Source organism: Toxotes jaculatrix, chromosome 18, assembly GCF_017976425.1.
Source record: "Toxotes jaculatrix isolate fToxJac2 chromosome 18, fToxJac2.pri, whole genome shotgun sequence".
Classification (NCBI taxonomy): domain Eukaryota; kingdom Metazoa; phylum Chordata; class Actinopteri; family Toxotidae; genus Toxotes; species Toxotes jaculatrix.
The window spans coordinates 19,207,121-19,232,121 of NC_054411.1; the positions used below are offsets into that span (position 1 = coordinate 19,207,121).

Genomic DNA, 25,001 nt, shown 5'->3' on the forward strand with positions numbered 1-25,001 from the left:
GAAACTCTACTTTTAAATCTTAGGACAATAAAATCATCAGAATATTCATTTATTTATCTAGTGGCGATTGAAGCCACACAAGTCAGCATCAGGACTTTTCAGAGATTTGAAGTGTGCTTAAAGGGGAATTCTGCCAATTTTACACATCAAAGTTTGTTTACAGGTCTCTGGGAGGTCTTTGGGGGGCTACATTAGCCTCTGCACAAAATTAAAAAAAAAGATAACATCTCTGGTTCTGCTGTGTTAATTCTGAACTCAGCAGCACAATTAAACAGAAGAATACCTTTCGCTCACAGACACTCAGGGAGGATGACTCACTGATAAAGATCTCAGTTGTGTCTGAAGTACAATCCCATGACGAAAAAGCCCCTCACACACTCCTTAACAACAAGCTCAGGGAGCCATTTGGTTGTAAGAGGCTGTGGTCAATGAGTTGCCAGATGCAAATTAAAGGTACATTCCAGATATTGAGTATTGCACTTTCATAAAGGTTGCAGGACTCACAGGAATGGTCAAAATCTAAGCAGCAGAGGCAGGGATATCTTGACTTACAGTCTCTGGCATTGGTCAATATCTAAAAATGCTGGATCCTACAGTTCCCATAATGCAACTTGCTCTTGCTTGTCTGGCAAATGCTTCCTTCTTTCTAACTCCATGCACCAAGTTATGTTTAACAAATAGTATTAACACAAATTTGTGTTAATACTATTGAACAAGTAGGAACTAGTAGGCTTTTAAATTCTTTATTCAGCTTAAGAGGAAGGAGAAATTACTTAAACCATAAAGCAACAGTTAATTCTTCTGCAGTGACAACATGTAAAATGATTTGTACAGGATTTTTTTGAGACCAAAAATGTGTTTTGTCAATGTTGTCTGTCAAATTAAAGGTTTCAAACTATATTTTTGCTGCAAGAGGTTGTAACTACTAAACATGATATCCATTTATTTAAAGTCACGTGATCAATGCAAATAATGAGACTTTCCAAACCTGACATCAGACCCTGACCAGAACTGAACTGGCAACAGAAACAAAAACACAAGTTAAGCTGAACCTACAAATGAAACCAAACACTTCTAAGCCAGCAGCCATGTTCAGCACATGTTAACACTGTCAGCTAAAACCATGAAAACACTTCAAAAAACTAAAACAACTGTGACAAATCTGCAACCAAAAACTAATTTAAAATGTTTGAGAACTTAGCTTAAACCAAAACTGACTAAAACTGAATGTTCTGAGACATTAGTTTGTGAACTAGACCTGAACAAAGACTACAACTGCTCTGAAAATCTAAAACTGATACTAGACTACCAGAAGCAGTCTAAAATTCAGCTGAAATCAACGTGCACCAGGAAGCAGACCAGAACCAGAAATAAAAGCTGGATTAAACCCATGCACTGCTGGAGGAGGAGATCCTCCTTCGACCCTCCGATGCTCTTCAGGATCAGGTTTCCTCCTGCTCAGCCCCCCCCTTCTTTCTCTGATCCAAACTCCAACTCTTGGAATTATGGAAGGAGGGACCTGCTTTTTTCTCCTTCGTCTTTCTCTCTTTTCCTCTGTTTTTTTTTCTCTTTGAAGGAGGGGTCCATTCTTGTCTTCCCTAAACGTGAGCGGCAGCAGCGGGGTAATGAGGGTGCGTCCCCAGTCGGTCCAGTCCCCAGCACCTCCCAGTTCTTCAGGCTCCCATATAAAAACCCTGGTGGAAAGTGAGTGTAGGCAGTAGGGAGTTTTCTGCTGGGGTCAGGAGGACTGTGAACAGACGAGCGGACCCTGCCCCAAACACCCGTGTATGAGTGGAGTGTAGCAGAAAGAGAAAACACCCCCAACTTTTTTCCTCTCTTGCCTCAAAGAGTCTACATGTCTAGTGGCATCTAGACATGTTCAGCTTTGTGGATTTGCGGCTGGCGCTGCTGCTCAGCGCAGCAGTGCTCCTGGTCAGAGCGCAGGGCGAGGACGACCGTAAGTTTCATCACTTTACTGGAGCTTCTCAACCCTTTTTTTTTTTGTCTTTTTTTTCACGGGTTTTTGAAAGTGGATTTTTCTTTTCGTGGGTGGACGGCTGCTGAGATCTAGACAGAGAAGAAAGGAACAAGTTTGAACTAGAAATAAGAACTTTGATGTGTGCTGCTCCTTTGTCTCCACATTGGCAGACAGACATACAGATGGATAGATAGATAGATAGATAGATAGATGGATAGATAAATAGATAGATAGACAGTAGTTTAGACAGTACAGTGTATACGTAATGCATTGGGCATCTCAAGAAGGCCCCTCTCTCCCCCTCTCCTTGTGTTTGTCTATGTCTCTTTCTACCCCCCACCTCCCCCACATGCATGCAAAGCAAGTTGCTGCAGGTTTTCCAGGCTTTCCTCCAGGCAAGGGTCTCTAATGGAGACTACCAAAAAAAAAAAGCAAGAAAAGGAGCAGGAAAAAACATAGATTTTATTTCTGGCTTGAAAAGCTTGAATCCTCCATGACGTTTTGTGAGTCTACTGCCTTTAACTATGCTGCCTGTACCCCAGCCTCCCAAAAGTTAACCTCAACCTGGTTGGTAAAGCTGGTAAACAGTGCCGTTTTTAGATGTGGGACTGGATGGGTCTTTGCGCTCCATCAGCAGCGAGGATTATTCTGCTTCTAGCAGACGCGAGTCAGATAGGGAAAGCTTCTCACAGGCCTGATTGATGTGGCAGAGTAATTCACTGCCTGAGGCCAAGTGGTGAGTTGGCCAGGTGAGCGAGAGAGAGACTCACATAGAGGGGAAACAGAGAGAGACAGGGAGAATGGGAGATGAGCAGGCGTAGTCTTGTCTGCTGGAAACATCTGATTTCGACAGTCTGAGCAAGCTGCTACTGTATGCTCTGAGTTTGTATTAATAGCACAGCACAGAAAAAGAAATCACTTGCTATTCAGTGGAACAAAGACTTCTACTGGTGTTTAGACACAAACATTTTCCTCCTGTAAGAAGACAAAGAAAATCAGTCTTACAGGCTCAGCTCTGGAAACAACCCGACCCAAGGAGCTGAAATTCTATTTTTCCAGATGTTCCTCTTGTCTGGAAAGGACTCAGCTGTCTGCCTGCTTTGCCTGTCTATCCGCAGCAGATGTGGTTTGACCCTCTGAACTGTGTCACAGCGCCACCCAGAGGCATCTCTCGCCACCTGCAGACACATCTGGCCGCCACGTCCCCCATACCTCCCTCTTTTTTTCCCTCCTCCTCCTTTTCTTCTTGTTTCCACGCTCTCTTTTTTTTTTTTATTGTTTCCTCTAATTGCAAACACATGCGGAGTGTTTCCAGCAGCAGCTGCCAAGCCAACAGTCTGCAGCGCTGCTTGCTTTTCCTTCTGAGCTCAGCACTTTGGCACGCTGGGAGATTTATAAGCCCTAAAAGGAGCCCCCACTTTGGGTTTAGTTTTGCTGAGAAATCCACAGCAGCAGGAGTGATGGAGCTCAGGTCGGAAAAAGTGACTTTGTGTTAAAGCAGAGGAACGATCAGTTTTTCCTGTTGTTAAAGGGAAATGAAGTCACTCGGGGGACGCGTGCGCTCCGTGCGTAAGCAGCATCTCACCGTGCGTAACGACGGTGTGACCTGCATCGAGACACAGCAGGCTGGTGTCCTCTCTGTCACCTCAGCGTGTCCTCTTTCCGGTTTCTATGGCTCAGTTCATGTCCAAACTTTTCCCACTCTGAGTTCTCCACCTTGCTGTTTTTATGTGTTTGCCTCAATCATTTCCTCTGTTTGTGGTCATAGTTTTTTGTGTCAACACATCTTTGCTTTCTACTATTTGTTTCTTCGAGGTCAAGCATTTCAGAAAGTATCTTTTAAGCTAAAAGTGGTATTTAAAACAAAACTATAGGCCTGTGTAGATCCCAACTGTTATAAAATATACAAAATGACACATGATTGATAGGAATGTACATTTTAAGGTTATGCAATATGGGTTTGAATATTTTAGGGACTAGTAAAATATCGTTAAATACCCTTAAAATGAAAGCTGGACGTTTATAAAATAGGATATTGTTATAATAATAAATGCAGTTTAATCAAGTTCATTTTTTTTCCCCTCACCCTTATAATTGTAATATTTTTGAGCACTGAATTTCCTAATTTAACGTCTTCATCTAGACCCTTGTATTTCTGTGCACGTGTGTGTGTGTTTGTGTGCTCAGGTATCTCACCTGTCTCTTCCTCTCTGTCACTCTCTGTCGCCCCCCTCAGGCACGGGCGGAAGCTGCACCCTGGACGGCCAGGTGTATGCGGACCGGGATGTGTGGAAACCGGAGCCATGTCGGATCTGCGTGTGCGACAGCGGCACGGTGATGTGCGATGAGGTTATCTGCGAGGACACAACAGACTGCCCCAACCCCGTCATCCCCCACGACGAGTGCTGCCCCATCTGCCCCGACGACGGTATGATTTCTTTCTTTCTTTGCTTGATAATTCACTTTGTCTTGTATGTATTTTAGATCGCACTGTAACACACCGGGCTGCACTCCCAGCGTGACTAAACACATTGCCTACGTTACCCTTCCCCCCACACACAAAAACAAACACACACACTCACTTTTCCTCCAGTATTACACAAATATTTGCTCCTCGACCACTACATTACTTATACCGTGATTTGAGGATTTAAAGTTCTGTAACTTTAGCTCCACATTTATTATAAAAATCTTTTTTTGTGTTTACTCTCATAATCTAAATTTACATCTCTGTCTCCCCTCTGCTCTCTCTGCAGGCTTCCAGGAGGCTCAAGTTGCGGTAAATATTGATTATTTAATTGATCATCAACCACTGAAATGATTGGTCAGAATAGTTTTTAGCAATCACTAATGTCTTACAGGGTCAATGTAGTTATCATCACCACCGAAACAGTATAATACAGTAAAACAATTATACCTAATTGGTTTGATGTTACTGTGGATTGTCATATTGATTACTGATCGATCACTGATGGATGTTGTTTATTGGTCTGAAAGAGCAGATACAGTTGGTTGATTGATCATTATCATCAATAGATCACTTTATTGATTAGATCAGATACATCATATCCTGATATATTAACAGGATTTTGTTTTATTATAGACTGAGACCTTTTTTTTTGTTGTTTTTTGTACCCACAGGGACCCAAGGGAGAGCGTGGACCCAAGGGAGACAGAGTAGGTTCACACTCCTTTTACTCTTTTTCTCCCATGCTTCAATTATGAGTCTTTGGTTTCTGGTCACCTGAGGGCCAGATGAGGTGCATTTGAGGTCTGGCACTCAGACAGAGCAGAAGCAGCTAAACTGACAAAAACTTTTCAGAGATCATTTAGTCCAGTCCAGAGTTGTGTGTTAGGCATAATACACACTGACTATGGTGTAAACAGTAGCTGGTCCAAATGGCATCAGGTCTAACTACTTATTGGCAATTTGTCAAAATTTTGCATCATATTTATGGACAGATTTTTTCATTGAAACATTTTTCGTGCAAAGCAGCTGCAGCCATTAGATAAAGAGCTAAAAGTCCCATCTAAACTGCACTGAAGGGTAATACTTGTACTTTATCTCCACTGCTGAGTTATGTCAATATGTTTTGTTTTTTGACATCATTTTAAAGCAAGAATGTAAATTAAAGCAAACAATTTGCTTTAACAGAGTTTGTCATTTACTGAGAGGAGTGAAATGATCAGTGACTGAAAACAGGCCAGGGGTTCAAGTTGAAGCCTGAAGACTGAGGCTGAAGTTGTGTGGGGAAGGACAGGAAGTTGAAACTTTGTTTGGCAGACTGAAAGTTGGAAACTTTAATGAAGATTTTTTTCCCCACCAAAGCTCACTGTCAAAATCAAGCCAAAACCCAAGCCCAAGATTCTGGGTAAAGTAAATATTGGCATTAACTGCTCAATTTTTGTGGGGATTGAATTATTGAGACATAATTTACACATGAAACAAAAATGACTGATACTCTCAAAATTCAAAGTTGGCTTTAATTTTTTTCCTGCAGTGTTTAGAATTGTTTGTGATGCCACTTTGACCTAAATTGATTTTGAATTGATCACTTTAATGTAATCAATCACTGGATCTGATTCATCTAGCTGCAGAGATCTCTTTGTTTAGCTGACAAGTTGGATCAGAAACTGTAGAAGACTCTGGCTATTTTCTTAAGGCTAACTCTCTTGAAGCTGACTTAATTATGATCATTTGTGATCAGGAGTTTTCAGTAATTATTTTTATAGTGTGTTCCTCATGTTAGCTGCAAAGTAGAATTAATTACAATCACTTATTCTGAGCCTGTGATGATGTTGGTTTTATTCCCCAGAGAACAAATACTTTCTGAAAAAAAAAAAGACTTTTTTGACTGTTCTTACCAATTTCCTGTATCCTGGTGTCACATGACTGCTACCAGTTCCTTCCTGGTTGGCCACATGGTCAGTCTTGCAGGGAAGTAAACCGCATCTCCTCTAGGTTTAATGCTGCTAGCCTGTAAATATACACATAGGGAATTAAATATTATACACAGATTTGGTCTGATGATGCAGCATGAGTATAGGCTGTCATGTGATTCAGGGCTGAACAAATCAAACAGCAGATTGTGGTTTTCTGTCTTTTCGTATGGTTGTGTTTGCATCACAGCCCTGCATCCTGGTAGCCCTTGATTCTGACTCTTGAGCCTGACCTTCCTTCTTTTCTTTATTTCTTCCTCTTGTCCCCCACCTGCAGGGACCTGCTGGTCCCCCTGGTAAAGATGGTATCCCTGGACAGCCTGGACTGCCTGGACCTCCCGGCCCCCCTGGACCCCCTGGCCTCGGTGGAGTAAGTTGTCTGAGTTTTTTTTTTTGTCTTCTTGACTGGACTAGGTTTAAACTAACCAGTTATTGTCCAACCAGGGGTGGAAACAACTGTGCAATGACCCATGCATGTGGCTCATTTCCTGGACTGAGTTGTGATATTGTGTCAGCCTGCTAGTGTCGATAACTGCAACTTCTTCTTCTGTGGTGGTCAGACAAGATAAGATCACACACAAAAAAAAACAGTTCTGTTTTGTTCCTCTTGGCTTACTGGTACTCATAGCCCACTACCCATAATTCCTTGTGTTTCCTTGTTAGATTGCATTTTCACATGAAATGAACAGCAACTCAGTGCTTCTGTTTTCCTAAAATTTCCAGTGTCTCTGTGTTATTATTTGGAGAATGGCATAACAGCTGACCAGTATAAACCAGACAGGGCATGCTGAGTGTGAATGCAGACAGATCAGGGAGATCTGAGACACTAAAGTTCTGGCTTTTCCATCATCTTGATGATCCAGCACATCATCATTTTTTGGCTCTCAGTCTGAGGTCAGAAGGTCAGGAGTTCATTAGTGTCAATAGAAAGATGCTGAAGATGCTCAGGGAAGAGAAGCAGAGATGCTTTTGATGCTTGTTTATTGTAGAATGGCTGAATTTGACATGGGAAGAATTTCATATCCACAAGCCCCATCTTATCACGCTAAGCTAGTCTCACAATATAATTTAGTATGCTATGATTCAGTTTATCGTTGACTTGCAGGTTAGCATATGAAAATAACATTCCCACACTGACTCTCCTTCAAGTTCAGGATACTGAGCTAAAGTTCCCAGGCTAATTTCACATTTTTATGTACAATTCCCATTTACCCACTGGTTAACTAACCAGGCTAAGCTAACATGATATAAGATCTCAGTCTTATTTACCATCCTGATGTAGAGCTTTACAGGTAACTAAATGCTTGCCATGAATAGCTGGAAATATCAGCATGCTTCAGTTTACAATACTTAGTGTTATCCCTATATAAATTGAATGTAGCGTGTTAAAGTAGAATTGATTTCAATCCTAACAAATCACAACATGTCAATAACAGACTTTTGTTCTAATAGAATAAATGCTGACCATGTTTGCACATGCACTGTGCCTGTGTGTCACAAAGTGACTTTGGTGGTCAGATCAGCTGCAGGTGATCAGCAGCATCCAAAGAGAGGACCTTGAGCTCAGCCAGTCTGTTACCTAACCACAATAAGGTCAAAGGTCAGGGAATGGCCCTGGCTGAAAGAAGAGTGAAGGGAACCAAGCTTTCTACTCAAATCTTTACAAAATGCACTGGAATACTTCATCATCCACAAGACTGGTGAAACAGGCTATTTTGGATTTAGTCATATTTTGGAAATATGACTAAATGATGGGATGTGGTAGAGCAGGAGTAGGAAACAGGAGAGGTTGGAGAGTTGGACACTTACAGCTACACATAGTATAACCAGTATCGTAGTTGTTACTTAGTGCATACTGCTTTGCTTGAGGTTGCTTCTGCATAAAAATTAATTTATAGTTTGTGATTGAGACAAAAATTTAGGCTGTTTTGGCTGGACTGCCCAGAAATGTATTGGCTGGTCATTGAAAGATTAAAGAGACATGGATTTTGATCTTGTCATAAAACTGTGTGAAAATGGTGTTTTACAAATAACTGGTATATAATACTCAGTGACAAAAGAACATAGAGAGAAGGTATTTTGTTTATGTCATGGAAAGTTCAAACCTAAACTGCAGGGAATTGACATTTTCATATAATATGTCATATGACTGATGAATTTGAATATTTCAGCATGAAACACTAACGTGTCCATTTCTATTTGTTTTTTGCAGAACTTCTCCCCTCAGATGTCTGGTGGCTATGATGAGAAATCTCCTGCCATGCCTGTGCCTGGACCCATGGTAGATACATACACATACACATACACTGTATTAGTTCCCTCTGAATTATGATGATGCAGTATCTGACCTCGCCTCTGTTTGACTTGACAGGGCCCAATGGGACCCCGTGGATCCCCTGGACCTCCTGGTCCTAGCGTAAGTACATTACTTCTCCCTTCCTCTACTCAAAATGTTTCAAATCTGCAGCTGTGAGGATAGAGGAGAGGGCAGTGACAGAATGTGTACCACATACACCATCACAAAATCATCATGACATCACTTCCTCAGCACCCAGTTGGCAGGAAGTTTGTGCCAAACTCTATTTCAGTGATTAATATTTTAGTTGAGTCAGGTTTTAAAAAAACCCACCCGACACAAATTTGATGTGAATTGATGCCAACATGCAGCTGCCTGAGCTGAAAATGTTTCAGTTCATGTGAGAAATCCTCACATACCCTGGGGCTTCATGAATCTGAACACAAATGCACTCCCATAGACACAGTTTGTTCTATTTATTCTAATATCTGTAACGTTGGTATGCTGTTTGGGATGAATCAACACAAATGGTCCAGTGGTCAGACTGACTTGGAGGTTTGGACAATGATAGGAGGCTAGATACTGTAGGTCTGTGTTTCAGTTTTGACCAAGGTCAAACACATAGTAGTGTGTCCCTGTGTGTGATGCAAGACAGACAACATCTCCTGTTTGAAGTGGCTCATATATAGTATTGGGAGTGTTTTAGTGATGGTGTCTTGGTGTGTCTCCCCCTACAGGGACCTCAGGGATTCACTGGCCCCCCTGGTGAGCCTGGAGAGCCTGGAGCCGCTGTGAGTGTCAACCACATGGAAACTCATCACATCCACATTGCACCTCGCTACTCTATTGCCATTTTCACCTTGTGTGTGTCTTTCTCTACAGGGTCCCATGGGTCCCCGTGGCCCCGCTGGAGCTCCTGGAAAGAACGGAGAGGATGTAAGTCCACTGGACCTGTTTATGTTCACCAGCTGTACCACAGTTTAGATCACAGAATGATTTTATCCTTCCACTCATCCTCTTTTCTCTGCCTCTCTTTCTCTCAGGGTGAGTCTGGCAAACCCGGTCGCGGAGGTGAGCGCGGACCCCCTGGCCCACAGGTAAGTTGCCATGGCAACACAGTTCCTTGCCGTGTGATGTAAAAGCAAAAACAGAGCTGTGATAGTAAATTCTGTCTCCCTATTTTATCTTTCTCTCAGGGAGCTCGTGGTTTCCCAGGAACCCCCGGCCTGCCCGGAATCAAGGGACACAGAGTGAGTCAAAACTTACATCTCCCCATTTGGCAAACTACAAATCAGCAATTTAGCATCTCCTGGCTGTGGACAAGTGTGGACTCACTGAATGTCTCTTTCTCTTTAGGGATTCAGTGGTCTGGATGGTGCTAAGGGAGAGACTGGCCCCGCTGGACCTAAGGTGACTGTCCCTCTTTTTCTTTTTCTTGCTCTTCCACGTTACATTTCAGTGTCAATTGTGAACTTCCAGTGGAGGGTTAGTTCAGTAGCAGTATAACAGAAGCAGAGTAATAATCGTAGCACTAATAGAAGTACTAATAGTACAATTAGCAGCAGGAGTAACAGTAGAAGTAGCTGTAAAATGGTGCTAATAGCTATGGTAATAGTACTATCAGGAGCAGAACTTATACCCAGAGTATTAATGGACCACTGTACTAGTATTACACTTCCATATAAGATTTAAAAAAGAATGGGTAAAATTAAACCTGCAGACGTTATGATGTCCTGACTTTCAGTCCCTAAAATTGGCTTAAACTGGCTCCTACAGTTCCCATAATGCAACCAATAGCATCTTTTCTTTAGGACTGCCCTGCCACATAAATAAATACACTCACCATAATCCACCCTTAACGACTTGCAAACTTACTTTTATGTGTAAAATCAGTGGACTGTCCCTTTAGATGAGTAAGGAATTAGTATTAGTTGTAATCACAGTACTGTTACAAGAAAAAGTGGTAGCAGCCATATTGGGTAGTTATTCGTTTGTGGCAGCCATATTGGCTGGTTGAATTAATGTTGACAAATGATGCTACAGTTTCATTCTTTCATTTTCATCACCTCACCTGCATCACCTGTGTTTATGACTGTTTAGGGAGAGGCTGGAGCTCCTGGTGAGAATGGAACTCCTGGTGCTATGGTGAGTAAAACATCCAATGTTTTCTATTTATTTGCTGCCTATACTTTTCTTTCCCTTCCAAGTGATGCCAGATTAAAACTGACTGGCTCTGTCTGCCTCTGTCTCAGGGACCTCGTGGTCTGCCTGGTGAGAGAGGCCGTACTGGTGCTACTGGAGCTGCTGTGAGTCGACACACACACACACACATACACACACACACACACACACACACACACATCCAACTCCTGTGTTCAATCAACCAGTCAGTCAATGAATATATCAACCAATCATGTTTGTCTGTGTGCTGCAGGGAGCTCGTGGTAACGATGGTGCTGCTGGTGCTGCTGGACCTCCCGTAAGTCTACCATTCTCTAAAGCTTCAGCTCTTCCCACAGCTTCAGATTCAATAAATCTCTAGTTTTAGGCGTGAGGGGAAACTGCAGCTCTTCTCTTTGATTAGCTGTTTTTAATGTACAACTTTGAATGTTCCCTCACTCTTTGAAAAACGAGTAATTCTTAGCAGAATTTGAATTTTGCTCTGTTAAATCAATAAATCAATCAGATCAAAATAATTTTGCTGTATTAGCTGTAGTGGCACTGGCCAGATAAGTCTGCAGTGTTTCTCTGAATGTCTTTGTTTAATTGTTTCTTCTTAGGGTCCCACTGGCCCCGCTGGACCTCCTGGATTCCCTGGTGGCCCTGGAGCCAAGGTACAACTAAGCCCTAAATGATCCACACCAGTAATCTTTAATATCCTCCATTTTTAATGTCCTTCATCTTCCCTAATAACATCTTTCACCATCCAAAATGACACCGTACATGACATTTTGCTTCAGACAGTCTTCTCTTCTCTTCTCTTCTCTTCTTTTCCCAAGAGACATTGTAAGGTTCATTAGAAAGTCATTGACTTTGCAGTGCTTTGAAGGTAGTTGACTCTTAATTTGACCCTTGACCCTTCGACTATGTGAATGGGGTCACATACATACATACATACACAAGGTACAAGGTCATCTGAGTTACATAGGAATTTCATTCTGTGTCCCAATTCCACACTACATGCTAATTAATGCTAATATTAGATATTAGAAGATATTATTAGAAGATCAGTCTTCAGTGATACTTTATAATATTACCATGAGTTTTAAATTGGGGCACAGCTTTACTTTTGTAATTTTGTAAACTGACACCACCACACTGGCATTTCTCCGTTCTCCGTTTGTCATATTTTCTTTCCTTTTGCCTTTTATCTGTGATACCAGCACTTTTCACTCCTCTTGGCCATGTTGGATCATAGCTCTGCTGTTGGTTTGGACATACCTATCTGAGTTCTTTGCTCTTTGTTTCCCCTCTGCTCAGGGTGACGCCGGACCTCAGGGAGCTCGTGGAGCTGAGGGCCCATCTGGAGCCCGTGGTGAGCCTGGAAACCCCGGACCTGCTGGCGCTGCCGGACCCTCTGTAAGTACAAACAGTAATGATTTATTTATTCTAATGACCCTAGACTGTCCAAATTAAGGACTGTCAGACAGGAAGAAAATGGGCCACAGAAGAATTGTTTGTTGTCCACTTTTTTAAGTTCATCAGGAAAAATGATAAAGAAAGAAAAGCTTCCACATGAGCTGCTCCTTTATGATTATATAATGGTAAATTTACAAAAACCCTTCGGATCCTGGATTGTTCATGAAAATCTTTCCTTTTCTTTCTCCTCTCAGGGAAACCCCGGAGCTGATGGAGCCCCTGGAGCTAAGGGAGCCCCTGTGAGTATCTCTCCCAACACATTTCCTTCATAGGCATGTCAGAGTTAAAGGTTTGAATCCCTTGGCTCAACAGGTTGAGCAAGGCACTAACAAAGCAGCCAGGGCAGTTAGCATAGCCACAGAGACTCATTACTGCCAGGACAGTACGGCATGATTTGACTGTTATGTTGTTATATGCTGCCCCCTGCAGGGTGCTGCTGGAGTTGCAGGAGCTCCTGGTTTCCCTGGACCTCGTGGACCCCCAGGAGCTCAGGGTACTGCTGGTGCCCCTGGACCAAAGGGTAACACTGTGAGTAAAGCTTTCTCAGAACTAGCTAAAGCCAAAATTCATTTTCTTGAATCGGTCTCTTGTGATGGACATAAAAAAAAAAGTCTTTAGTCCAAATATACTACTGAAGTAAAAATGCTGAATCAAATGCCAATGTAGTAGATGTATTGCTTCACTTTCCTACCAGTCTTTTTACTGAACTGTTTTTTACTTTGTTTGTTTGCTTATTTGCTTGTTTCCCTCAGGGTGAGGTTGGTGCCCCAGGAGCCAAGGGAGAGGCCGGTGCTAAGGGAGAGGCTGGTGTCCCAGGAGTTCAGGGACCCCCAGGACCTCCTGGTGAGGAGGGCAAGAGAGGATCCAGAGGAGAGCCTGGAGCTGCAGGAGCCCGTGGAGCTCCTGGAGAGAGAGTATGTATCTTTCCTAATTTTCACTAGATTATACTGTAATATTCTTTAAACTAATTGTTATGGGGAGGGAAAATCATGGAGTCGCCTTCTGGTGGTGTATTCTTTTTTTTTAATTATTCAGATGACTTTTGTGCAGCTTCAGTTTTAACATGATTTTAAATAAAAACAAAAATATGCTGGCCATTGGAAATTGAATGACATGTTGTTCTCTGCTTGGAATCCAAGCATGAGAGAGGACAAAGGTCAAAACTTACCTATGATGCAGACATCCTTCTGTCTCATCAAGGCCATGTAAACAAACACTCTAGAGAGCCTGCAGAGAAAAAAGCAGAACTGTAAATGAAACATCTGGAAAAAAAAAGTTACTGATCTGTTACATGATGGACAGACAAATGAAATAAAATAGAAAATGAATAGCCTTAGACTCGGGGTTGCAGAGTATCATGCTGCCACTTGGGGGTGGTCATGTCACAAGAGCCCCCCCCCCCGGCCTTGCACAGGAAGTATAAAAGTGTTTTAGGTGTTTGAGTGTTCATACAAAATGTTGTATGAATTCAGAATCAATTTAAAAAAAAAATTCTAAACTCGTTGATAAAATCTAACTAATGTAGAGTAGAACTTGAATTTCTTTCCAGAATACACTTTGCATGGATCAGTCATGCCAAAGGACAGGACAAGATTGAGCTCATGGTGTACGGCACCCCTGTCTACATGTAACAGTGCTGACTTTCGGTCATAGGGCTAAGCAAGATGTACTTGATTCTCCCTACAGGGCGGTCCTGGTGGTCGTGGTTTCCCTGGTTCTGATGGCTCTGCTGGACCCAAAGTGAGTAAAGCATACACACATGCATTTGATACATCTTTCCAGTTCTCTTTTCAGATGCTTCAGAACAGTTTAGATTTAACTAATCCTTGCCTTTCTACAATTCTTTCCTGTCTGCCTCTTTCTTTCTCCCTCTTCCTGCCCACTATAGGGTGCCCCTGGTGAGCGTGGTGCCCCTGGTGTTGTTGGACCTAAAGGTGCCACTGGTGAGCCTGGCCGCACTGGTGAGCCCGGTCTGCCTGGAGCTAAGGTTAGATACCCTACTAACTATCTATCATAATTGTCAACAACATATCCACTGCATAGGCTCTCCTCTGACCTCTGGCTCTGACCTGTAGGGTATGACTGGCAGCCCTGGCAGCCCTGGACCTGATGGCAAATTGGGACCTGCTGTAAGTTCATGTTCACTATAATACATTTGATCGTAGTCTCATTAAAACCGCCATTTTGAGTTTATGTAAGTTAATCCTTAATTAATTCTTTTTAACAGGGAGCCCCTGGACAAGATGGCCGCCCTGGACCCCCTGGCCCCGTTGGAGCTAGAGGCCAGCCTGGAGTCATGGGATTCCCTGGACCCAAGGGAGCCGCTGTGAGTAATGTGTCTCAACTGTTGCACAGCATCTTTGATCAGATGTTTATGAATAGTTCAGTGATTGGGTTAGTGAGAACTGCTCTGCTGATAAAATGGCTTCCGCATCTCCGTTAATAGTGCATTTCTACTCCTGTCTGTAGGGTGAGGCTGGAAAGCCCGGTGAGAGAGGAGTAATGGGACCCACTGGCCCTGCTGTAAGTTGTCCAAGCTATTCTAGTCTTTGAATCTACTGTACTTTATTGTTATGTATTTAAGCTGTGTGTCTAAAAGCCTACCATCTCTCTACCCAGGGTGCCCCCGGAAAGGACGGTGATGTTGGTGCCCAGGGTCCTTCTGGACCTGCTGTAAGTAAAACACACAAACCACACACATGCTCACATTAACACCTGGCTCAGGCTGTATACCTTATTAGCCTGATGGCCTCTCACTACCAAATACTTCAAACTACACATGTAGCTATGCACAGCAAGCAATACCCACACAACACATTACTACTGGTCATTTCTGTTAGCTCTGACACTCCCTCTCTTGCTCATTGTCAGGGTCCTGCTGGTGAGAGAGGAGAGCAAGGACCTGCTGGAGCTCCTGGATTCCAGGGTCTCCCAGGACCCCAGGGTGCTGTTGGTGAGACTGGCAAGCCTGGAGAGCAGGTACTGAGATATGATTGATTTGCGTACCCTGATCATATTAATACTTTTGAGTGAATTAATGCATTAAATTGCCTCTCCCTTTGTTTCTCTGTCTATCTAGGGTCTGCCCGGTGAGGCTGGAACCCCTGGACCAGCTGGAGCTAGAGTAAGTCACTCCTTATCATCATATTCACAATTACTCACTAGTCTGCTCGTGGCAGTGTCCTTTAATGGAGCAGCATTGGAAAGTTGTGTATTACAGTTGTATTTGCAGTTACAGTGAACTTTTGCCTTAGTGTTTAGTTCAAAACATTGTTAGGTTTCTAACTAGCCAGCAGGTTCATTTAGCACACTGATGTTGATTCTGCTAACCACTAGGTAGTAATAGGCAAATTCTATAGGGAGGTTGGCTACCTGTTTTTACTGCTAACTACTAAACTGCTTTCACACATGCACTTCAACCATGAACTTTGCATTACCCAGAGGACCTGTATGTCTGAATACAAATCTCCAAATCAGTTGAACCAGACATTAAACAGACTCCTGCACTACCAAGGCACCACCCCTCACCTAAACCTTTACTAGGTGTGAACATATCTGACACAAACCATCTCATGTTGTGTGTTATGTGTGTGCCTTTTCACACATGAAGCATATGAGGTCATATGTGAAAACAGCATTGCCTAAAAACAAGGACCTCCAGTAAGGCCACTTGAGGAAAGGCCCTACATAAAAAAAGAGCCATGCTTACCATTTAGCTCTTTTTGTTAGTGAAAAAGTCTATGTATGAGGGGAATACCATCTACCTTTTAGATGGGAAATCCACAGCTACATAGGTCCTCAGGATTTGTTTAAGCATTCCTGCATTCCTTCTTCAACTTGTCTAACTCTCTGCCTCCCTTTCCCCTCAGGGCGACAGAGGATTCCCTGGTGAGCGTGGTGCACCTGGCCCTATTGGACCAGCTGGTGCTCGTGGATCCCCTGGAGCTGCTGGAAACGATGGTGCCAAGGTAAAACCTGGCAGTTGTTGAAGAATGGATGTCCTAAGATTAGGCAGCGTATCTTCTATTTTGATTTCTTTTTCCTAATCCTTATTTTCTTCTTCTTCCTCAGGGAGATGCTGGAGCCCCTGGTGCTCCCGGAGCTCAGGGTCCTCCTGGACTGCAGGGAATGCCTGGTGAGCGCGGTGCCGCTGGTCTTCCAGGACTGAGAGGAGACAGAGTGAGTGGCTCCAGCAGTATTCCTAGTACTCCTGATATTCCAAGTATATAGCATGAGGTGTAACTAGTTACTCCTTGTGACAGAAGCTCCCCAGTATCACCACATCATATCATAAACAGTAATTACTTGTCTGTTGTAGTACCACCTACAGAATGCTCTCAGTATTTCAGGATATGATGTATGATCATGCCCTGTATACCCCATCCAATAATTTAGGGTGACCAAGGAGCTAAGGGCACTGATGGAGCTCCTGGTAAGGATGGTCCCCGTGGTTTGACTGGACCAATTGGACTTCCCGGACCTGCTGGAGCCCCCGGAGACAAGGGAGAGCCTGGTGCCCCTGGAATTGTTGGACCTGCTGGAGCCCGTGGAGCCCCTGTAAGTAAACAGTCTGTCTATGCCTCTCAAGAGCAGAAAACGAACCTTCAGCTCAAAGTTCTCTCACCGCTTGACTCTTGAATCTTCAATTCCTTGATTGACCTTTCTTCCTCCGCCTTTTCCTCAGGGTGAGCGTGGAGAGGCTGGACCACCTGGACCTGCTGGATTCGCCGGACCTCCTGTAAGTCACTTCTTCACAAATGTCATGGATTCTTTTACCAACCGTTTTTCTTTTGCTTGAAGCTTTAACACAGAATTTACTGAGAAATTGTTTATCTCTCTCTACATCCACCACCATTCCAATACAGGGTGCTGATGGACAGCCTGGTGCTAAAGGAGAGGCTGGAGAGAATGGTGGTAAGGGAGATGCTGGTCCCCCCGGCCCCGCTGGACCCACTGGTGCCCCCGGACCCGCGGTTTGTAAACTTAAAATATTCACACCCCATTATAGTACAGAACATGTTGTAGTTTGCAATGTTCTCTCATGTTGACTAAAACTACACTGTGTCTTTTCAGGGTCCCATTGGAAACACTGGCGCCAAGGGAGCCCGTGGACCTGCTGGACCTCCTGTAAGTCATCACTCTTCATCAACTCTGTCCTTTTCTTCCTCTATCACATTTGCATTTATACCAACCTGCCTGACTCCAGCTTCAGCTCTTAGATCAGGAACATCTCAAACAGTAGTCTAGATTTCAGAGGTGACAGTGCTCCATACCATACTGTCAGTTCTTGAAAGAGCTTGATCGTTTGCACTGACTTTACATCCTTCATCTAAGACATCTCATCTGTCTCCATAGGGTGCTACTGGCTTCCCTGGTGCTGCTGGCAGAGTTGGACCTCCCGGCCCCTCTGTAAGTCTCTATTATTATTGGCACTTCTTGTTCCTGTGGCAAAGCTGAAAGTCCCGGATGGTTTTTAGCAGTGTTGTATCTTACCTTACACAGGGCAACTCTGGACCTCCCGGACCATCTGGACCAGCTGGCAAGGAGGGTCCCAAAGGAAACCGTGGTGAGACTGGACCTGCTGGTCGCCCTGGTGAGGTTGGAGCAGCTGGACCCCCAGGACCTGCTGGAGAGAAGGGAAACCCTGGTGGTGATGGTGCTCCTGTAAGTTATCTTTACCACAAAACTTTGAGTAACTTTGAGAATACTACTGGAATGACCGACTTAAACCTCAGTCTATCACAGCACTAGATGATTGATAGCCAGTAAACATCATCTTGATTTGATACCGACGAAATGGAGAGGTTACTTAAAGTAGTGACACTGAATTTGTTGCTATATGTTTTTCCACCCTGCATCTTGAAATCTAAGCAATTTTTTCTTTGTTTCTCTCTGTCACCACCTGCAGGGTAGTGCTGGTCTGCCTGGACCTCAGGGTATTGCTGGACAGCGTGGTATTGTTGGTCTGCCTGGACAGAGGGGAGAGAGAGGTTTCCCTGGCCTGCCCGGACCTTCTGTAAGTTCTTAATTTTACTCTGCTTCAAAACTACAAAGTGCACAATGGATCTAATGACAAAATGAAAGGAAATTAAAAAGTCTTTAGCTGGCCAACACCATGTTCAGAACCAAATATAACCCTAAATCCTATAAGTGTACAAACCACTCAAAGAGGATCTGATGTTGAAAATAAAACCTCTGAGAAACACTATTCAACTCTAGTCAATGGCATCTCTGAACTCACTTGACTGTAATGCTGTGTGGCCTCTTGCAAGCAAGTTTAATTACTGACTTCCCATTTGCTTTCTTGGCACCTGCAGGACAGAGCAGTTTTAAACAGTTAGAAAAGCAACTGAGAATATCATAACTGAACTGATTGTGGCTGTGTCACCCACAGGGAGAGCCTGGAAAGCAGGGACCTTCTGGCCCCGGTGGTGAGCGAGGACCTCCCGGACCCATGGGACCCCCTGGACTGGCTGGAGCCCCTGGAGAGCCTGGACGTGAGGTATGACAAAACAATTGCACTTTAGAACAACAAGGCTCTCTGTCTGTCTTTTCTATACTGTCTGTCTTTTCTGTACTACAAAAGACAGACAGGGCTGTTTATAAGTCAGCCCTGTAAATCTAAGATAAAATCATGGCTTAAATCAACCCAATCATGCACTCATCAACCATAAATCCTACTGGTTCATAATCCACTGATTTGTAATTTTAACATTGTGATTTTATTGCTGTGTGAAACTGTTATTGTTGCTGTCTGATTGTTATTGTTTGTTGTCCCGTTGTTGTTTGAGAAGGCTGTTTCAGTGACAGTATTCTAATATTTGTTGTATTCTTATGTATGTATTTACTTATCTTGGACTGTAGTGTTTTGTCTTAATACTCAGTGTTTATTGTTCCTGCTCAGGGACTACAGATGAAAATTAGCTGGTAGCTAACTCTGGCATGGCTGAGAGCTATGCACTGTCCCTGTTAAATAAACAAACAAATAAATAAAAGTAGGTGTTTCTTAATCAGTTAACCTGATTGTTTTTGCTTTAGGGAGCCCCCGGTAATGAAGGAACAGCTGGTCGCGATGGAGCCGCTGGACCCAAGGTGAGTTCATCGCTAAGTGCCCATAAATTTGTCAAAGAGACTGGTTGGCTAAGCTAGATCTTCCCAATGGTCTAGGTTATAGTGATACAATAAGCTTTGTCTTTAATTTCAGTCTGTGCCACAGTACTGAGCTTTAGAAGCTCAATTGATCCTAATCAACCAATGGTCAAGACCAAGGTCATTTAGTAAACAACATTCTTACACCACAGTGGCTCCTTCTAAATTCATTGATATCTAGATGAGCATCTACTGTAGTTAGCTGACTGAAAAGCTACCATTATCACACACTGTAAAGCTTATTTTTACCAAAGATCTGTGAGTTCCTAAAGGACAGATATTTGGTTTCATCTTTTCACCACCGCAGACCTTTAACTTCCTTGGATCTAGAACTGGAAAGGCCATGACATAATAATGACATACAAAGACTACAGCTGGTGAAATTAAGTTATTTTGTGTTTGCGTTGTAGGGAGACCGTGGCGAGACTGGCCCTTCAGGCGCCCCTGGTGCCCCTGGACCCCCTGGAGCCCCCGGACCTGTTGGACCCGCTGGAAAGAACGGTGACCGTGGAGAGACTGTGAGTGATGAGGACACCCTGATAATTCTTCAGAAAATTAGCCACCATTATTAGATCAACTGTAGGTGACTGCAAACTGCGTCTACATGAAACAGATTTTTGTATGTTTCAGGGACCTGCTGGCCCTGCTGGTCCTGCTGGCCCTGCTGGACCTCGTGGCCCCTCTGTAAGTACCAGCATCAGCACCATTAATAGACTGCTGTGACAGATGGATCACCATGCAGGGGAAGGTAAAACAAAACTCTTCATCTCCTCCTTCCTTCTAACAGGGAGCTCCTGGACTTCGTGGAGACAAGGGAGAGACCGGAGAGGCTGGAGAGAGAGGCATGAAGGGACACAGAGGATTCACTGGCATGCAGGGACCTCCTGGACCTGCTGTATGTTACTTCACATTTTAGCCCACGTGTACTGCCTACAAACAACACATAATGTACACACTCACCCTCTTAATCCTGTTTTTGTTTATGAACCCATAGGGACCAAGTGGAGATCAAGGACCTGCTGGTGCTTCTGGACCTGCTGGTCCTAGAGTAAGTTAATACACCAAACAATCCTTTCAACTGCTTAGAGCAGTTTTACATTTTCATATTTGCAGTTTTCCATGTCTTGACTTTTAGACATTTGAGGTTTTACTCTATGCTGTTTGCAGGGCCCTGCTGGATCTGCTGGTTCTCCTGGTAAGGACGGTATGAGTGGCCTGCCTGGACCCACCGGACCTCCTGGACCTCGTGGACGTTCTGGAGAGATGGGACCTGCTGTAAGCAACTAACTAACTGTTTAACTATCCATCCATTTATATGTTTGTTTACTTTGTGACTCCTAACTCAAGGAATATGGAGTTTGGGATGTACCACAAAGGATTTACCGGTAATGAATTAACCAACTTCTTCTTGTCCCTCCTCCATCATCTTCTCCTCTCAGGGACCTCCTGGACCTCCTGGTCCTCCTGGAGCACCTGGCGCCCCTGGTGGCGGATTCGACCTTGGCTTCATTGCCCAGCCTCAGGAGAAGGCACCTGATCCCTTCCGCATGTTCCGTGCTGATGACGCTAACGTTCTCCGCGACCGCGACCTTGAGGTTGACACCACACTGAAGAGCCTCAGCCAGCAGATTGAGCAGATCCGCAGCCCTGACGGAACCCGAAAGAACCCCGCCAGAACCTGCCGTGACCTCAAGATGTGCCACCCTGACTGGAAGAGCGGTAAGTATTTTCAATAGTGATAAGACAATTGAAAGGTCAGAGTGGCGGTGGCCCTACTGAACTGATGAAAAATTTTCAGGGCATACACATATTCATTAACCTTCAGAGGAAGTAGAATGAGTGGATAATGGTAGACTAAGAAAATTTAGTTTTAGGGAGATTGTCTGGAAGACAAACAGCTGAGGTTCTGATTTTTCATCTCTGAACTCCTTCAGGTGAGTACTGGATTGACCCTGACCAGGGCTGCACTCAGGATGCCATCAAGGTCTACTGCAACATGGAGACTGGAGAGACCTGCGTATCCCCAACTCAACGCGAGGTTGCCCAGAAGAACTGGTACGTCAGCAAGAACATGAAGGAGAAGAAGCATGTCTGGTTCGGAGAGGCTATGACCGATGGCTTCCAGGTAAACTTGCTAAACCGTCCTCTTGTTCCAATCACTAACTTCACTCTACCAATGGGCTCCATCCCTTTCCTAGGTCAACTTCCATCTCAGTTGCTGCCTCCTCTGTCCCTCTTCTCTTCTCAATTCCATTTCCTCTAACTCCTCTATTTGTTTCCCATGTATTCCTCAACTCCATTGTACCCCTCTGCTTTTTATCCCTCCTCAGGGCTCACAGTTTCAGTCACTAACTCCTCCCTCCTTCTTTTTCCTACACAGTTCGAGTACGGCAGCGAGGGCTCTCTCCCAGAGGACGTCAACATCCAGCTGACCTTCTTGCGTCTCATGTCCACCGAGGCATCCCAGAACATCACCTACCACTGCAAGAATAGCGTCGCCTACATGGACGCCGCCGCTGGCAACCTCAAGAAGGCCCTGCTCCTCCAGGGCTCCAACGAGATTGAGATCAGAGCCGAGGGCAACAGCCGCTTCACCTACAGCGTCCTGGAGGATGGATGCACGGTGAGGAATCTTTAGTTGATACTCTTTCCCTAATTCTAGAGACAGCAGAAATAGAGCAATTAGATCACAATTAGGTCACAATTCAGGATGCATATATACGTCCTGATGATATACACGCAGTGGTCTCGAGTAAGCTAGCAACAACATAAAGGAGTGTGTAAGGCATCTACATGCATGCTAACTGCTGTATCTAGTCTTGCAGTGTGCTTCAGATTTCAAGCAAAATTTCAAAATTTCCAGTATTAACTGCGCAGTGGCCATTTTGAATATTGACTCTAACTCCACTTTCTTTTTCTCTCCTTCCAGTCACACACCGGTACATGGGGCAAGACAGTCATCGACTACAAGACATCGAAAACATCTCGCCTGCCCATCATTGATATTGCTCCTATGGACGTTGGTGCTCCAGACCAAGAGTTTGGCCTTGAAGTTGGACCCGTCTGTTTCTTGTAAAAAGAGAAATCTGGACTTGAAATTGTTGTTGTGTGTGTGAGTGTGTTTTATTTTTTCTAGCAGTCATCTCTCTCTAAAAAAAAACCCCACCAAAACGTTCTTCTAATGCCATTTTTCTGAAAAAGCCAGCCCCTCGCTCCTGATTCTACAAGTTTCCATTCGGCTGTTGTTCCGATGGTCCACTTTGCCTAAAACCTGCACTTCAACAAGATGGCGGTGATGTAGCAGTGTCTGCATCACCGTGTTTGGGACCACTACTTTTTTTGTTTCTGACTTTTTTTTTTTTTTGTTTTGTTCTGTTTTTTTTTTTTACCATCACCAACACCAAGGATCCTGTAGAGAAGACATTTTGTTTCACTGGCAACAAGAAAATAATATATGCTTCTGTAAAGTGTAAAAAAATTTACTTCCCCTCTTCATCCAGCCAAACCAGGCCTCTCTGGAGTTTACAGAAACCAACAGAAACACACAGGTGACTTTTGTATTTTTATACACCACTGCGGTGAGAGGAATGAAAGGACAGTCCCAACAGACAGAACCCAATTGCTTTGTACCACGTTTCAGGTGTTGATGAATAAACGGTGAAACTTACAGCCATGTTTGTCTCTGTTGTTCTGCCCCCATCCTCCGTCTGCCCCAGACAAGGCGGACAACTCTGTCATCCTGTTCCGCAGATGTAGCTGTGATTTGTTTGTTGTGGTCGCTTTCCTGTTTGTTCCTCGCTATTTCTCTTTTTTTTTCTATAAAGAAAAGTCACATTAAAACCACCAGCAGAGAAACATGGGTTTAAAACTCTTTTTTGAAAGAAAAAAAAAATCCTATGGCTACCTCAGAAAGCAAGGAAATTCCAGCTATGAAAATGGGCCCAGTGTTTTAGAAGTGCCTGCAGTAGTTGCGGCGGTTGGTGGGGTAGTCGAGGTTTACTGACACTTTAGCAGAAGCAGAAACAGCTCAAACTTACGGTGCTATTCTTTCTTTGAGGTCTCCTGCACGTCCAGTATGGCCAGACTGTTGTGTAGGGTTAAGGTCACTCTGGCGTGGCAGGGCCCTCTTGGTGCTAAAATGAAAAAATGAAACCACAGCTTTTATTCTTGATGTCCAGCATGAGACAGATTTTCTTCTATTCCCAGCCTTGATCGTGCTGGCAGTGAAACTCTAGCTCTGTTTTTGAGTTCAAGTGAAAAGTGGATCCGCATCCCTTCTCTTCGTCACACTTTTTGGTTTTATGTTTTGAACCTGCTGTCCACCTTACTGTCATCCAAATTCTTCTCCACCTCTCCAGCCACATATCTGTTGTGGTTAGTTTCTTGTTTTCTTGTGCGTTGGGTGAATTTTCTCAAAAGTAAAAAATAACAAAATATTGGAATCAAATAGAAATTAAAAAAAAAAAAAAAATTGCACAGAAAGAGAGCCATCAGCGAAACGTTTGTGAGAGAAGGCAGACAGATACACCTATGGGGGAAAAACACCACAAGGATCTGTACCTATTTTGTATATGTATAATAAATTGAGATGTTTTTAATTATTTTGAATGCTGAAATAAAGCATGTTAAGTGGTCTAACATTGAATCCTGCCTAATTCCCTGACTGACTCACTGAATGCCCCCCCCCCCCCCCCCCCCCCCCTTTTTTTTTTGGTAATTAAAGCAGCTTTACACCTTCTAACCAGTTGTACAGTGACTGAATGTGAAAATAGCTTAAAGGGAAAAAAATCTCAGAAATGTCAAGGGCCAATCCTGACTGAGACAGAGAGTGTGAGTGTGTTGAAAGAGAAAAAGATGCAACAGGAGGATGATTTGTTCCCTGGTGATTTGCTTGTTGACTTTTAACTTTGGTTTAGGGGCTAAATCAGGTCTTAGTCCTGGCTTTGTGTGTCCTTTTATGCTTAGAACCTCAGAAAAGACTGGAAAACATTTTGGGGCAAAAGTGTAACATTTGCATATTTACTTTTCTACACAACTTTCAACATTGTTTCCCCCAGTGATCTCAAATATTCCTGTTTGTGGCCTAAACACGTGGCCCACATTTTGCTAGTAAATGTGGCTCCTAAATGGGCACAGTGTCTGAGTGAGAAAAGAGGAATAACTGTGGCCTACCTTTCTGTTGGTGGAGACTCAGGAGCTTGTCAGGTAATCCCAAAAAGCTTGTGATGTTTCATCTGGGCCATTAAATCCAAGAAGAAGATTTTCAACGTCCATAATCCACAAAGAAATCCAACATAGCTCTGATAATCCAGCACTGATTGTGATGATATTTGTGCATCCTGAGTTGACCTGTAGACATCTTTTATCAAAACTCATGAGGTGTTTCCACAGCCAGGCAAACCATCTGCACTCAGCTCAGACAGCAGAACTGAGGGGCTGCAGGGTGGACCTGCTCTGGGCTCAGTCTGTTGGCACCCGCTTGGCGTCACAAAGACACTG

The 25,001-nt window shown here is 43.7% G+C and overlaps 1 protein-coding gene across 1 annotated transcript; it reads left to right on the forward strand.

The window, feature by feature from the left end:
* Positions 1-1,708: 1,708 nt before the first annotated feature.
* On the forward strand, positions 1,709-24,147 carry col1a1a (collagen, type I, alpha 1a). Its single transcript, XM_041061829.1, has 48 exons — positions 1,709-1,957; positions 4,215-4,406; positions 4,735-4,757; positions 5,120-5,155; positions 6,696-6,788; positions 8,631-8,699; positions 8,790-8,834; positions 9,452-9,505; positions 9,597-9,650; positions 9,758-9,811; positions 9,911-9,964; positions 10,071-10,124; positions 10,815-10,859; positions 10,967-11,020; positions 11,149-11,193; positions 11,495-11,548; positions 12,195-12,293; positions 12,548-12,592; positions 12,783-12,881; positions 13,106-13,267; positions 14,040-14,093; positions 14,242-14,340; positions 14,429-14,482; positions 14,581-14,679; positions 14,823-14,876; positions 14,973-15,026; positions 15,225-15,332; positions 15,433-15,477; positions 16,223-16,321; positions 16,425-16,532; positions 16,749-16,910; positions 17,038-17,091; positions 17,219-17,326; positions 17,427-17,480; positions 17,709-17,762; positions 17,856-18,017; positions 18,262-18,369; positions 18,748-18,855; positions 19,392-19,445; positions 19,913-20,020; positions 20,133-20,186; positions 20,290-20,397; positions 20,497-20,550; positions 20,670-20,777; positions 20,942-21,221; positions 21,437-21,627; positions 21,883-22,125; positions 22,432-24,147. The coding sequence occupies exons 1-48, from the start codon at positions 1,876-1,878 to the stop codon at positions 22,576-22,578; spliced, it is 4,344 nt and encodes a 1,447-aa protein (XP_040917763.1). The 5' UTR covers positions 1,709-1,875; the 3' UTR covers positions 22,579-24,147.
* Positions 24,148-25,001: the final 854 nt, after the last annotated feature.

What these genes read in the sequence shown, in the direction of transcription:
- col1a1a (XM_041061829.1), top strand. Translation starts at nt 1,876, where the DNA reads ATGTTCAGCTTTGTGGATTTGCGGCTGGCGCTGCTGCTCAGCGCAGCA. An exon ending in AGCGCAGGGCGAGGACGACC is followed by an intron (nt 1,958 to 4,214) that starts GTAAGTTTCATC and finishes CGCCCCCCTCAG; the next exon opens with GCACGGGCGGAAGCTGCACC. An exon ending in TGGGACCCACTGGCCCTGCT is followed by an intron (nt 14,877 to 14,972) that starts GTAAGTTGTCCA and finishes CTCTCTACCCAG; the next exon opens with GGTGCCCCCGGAAAGGACGG.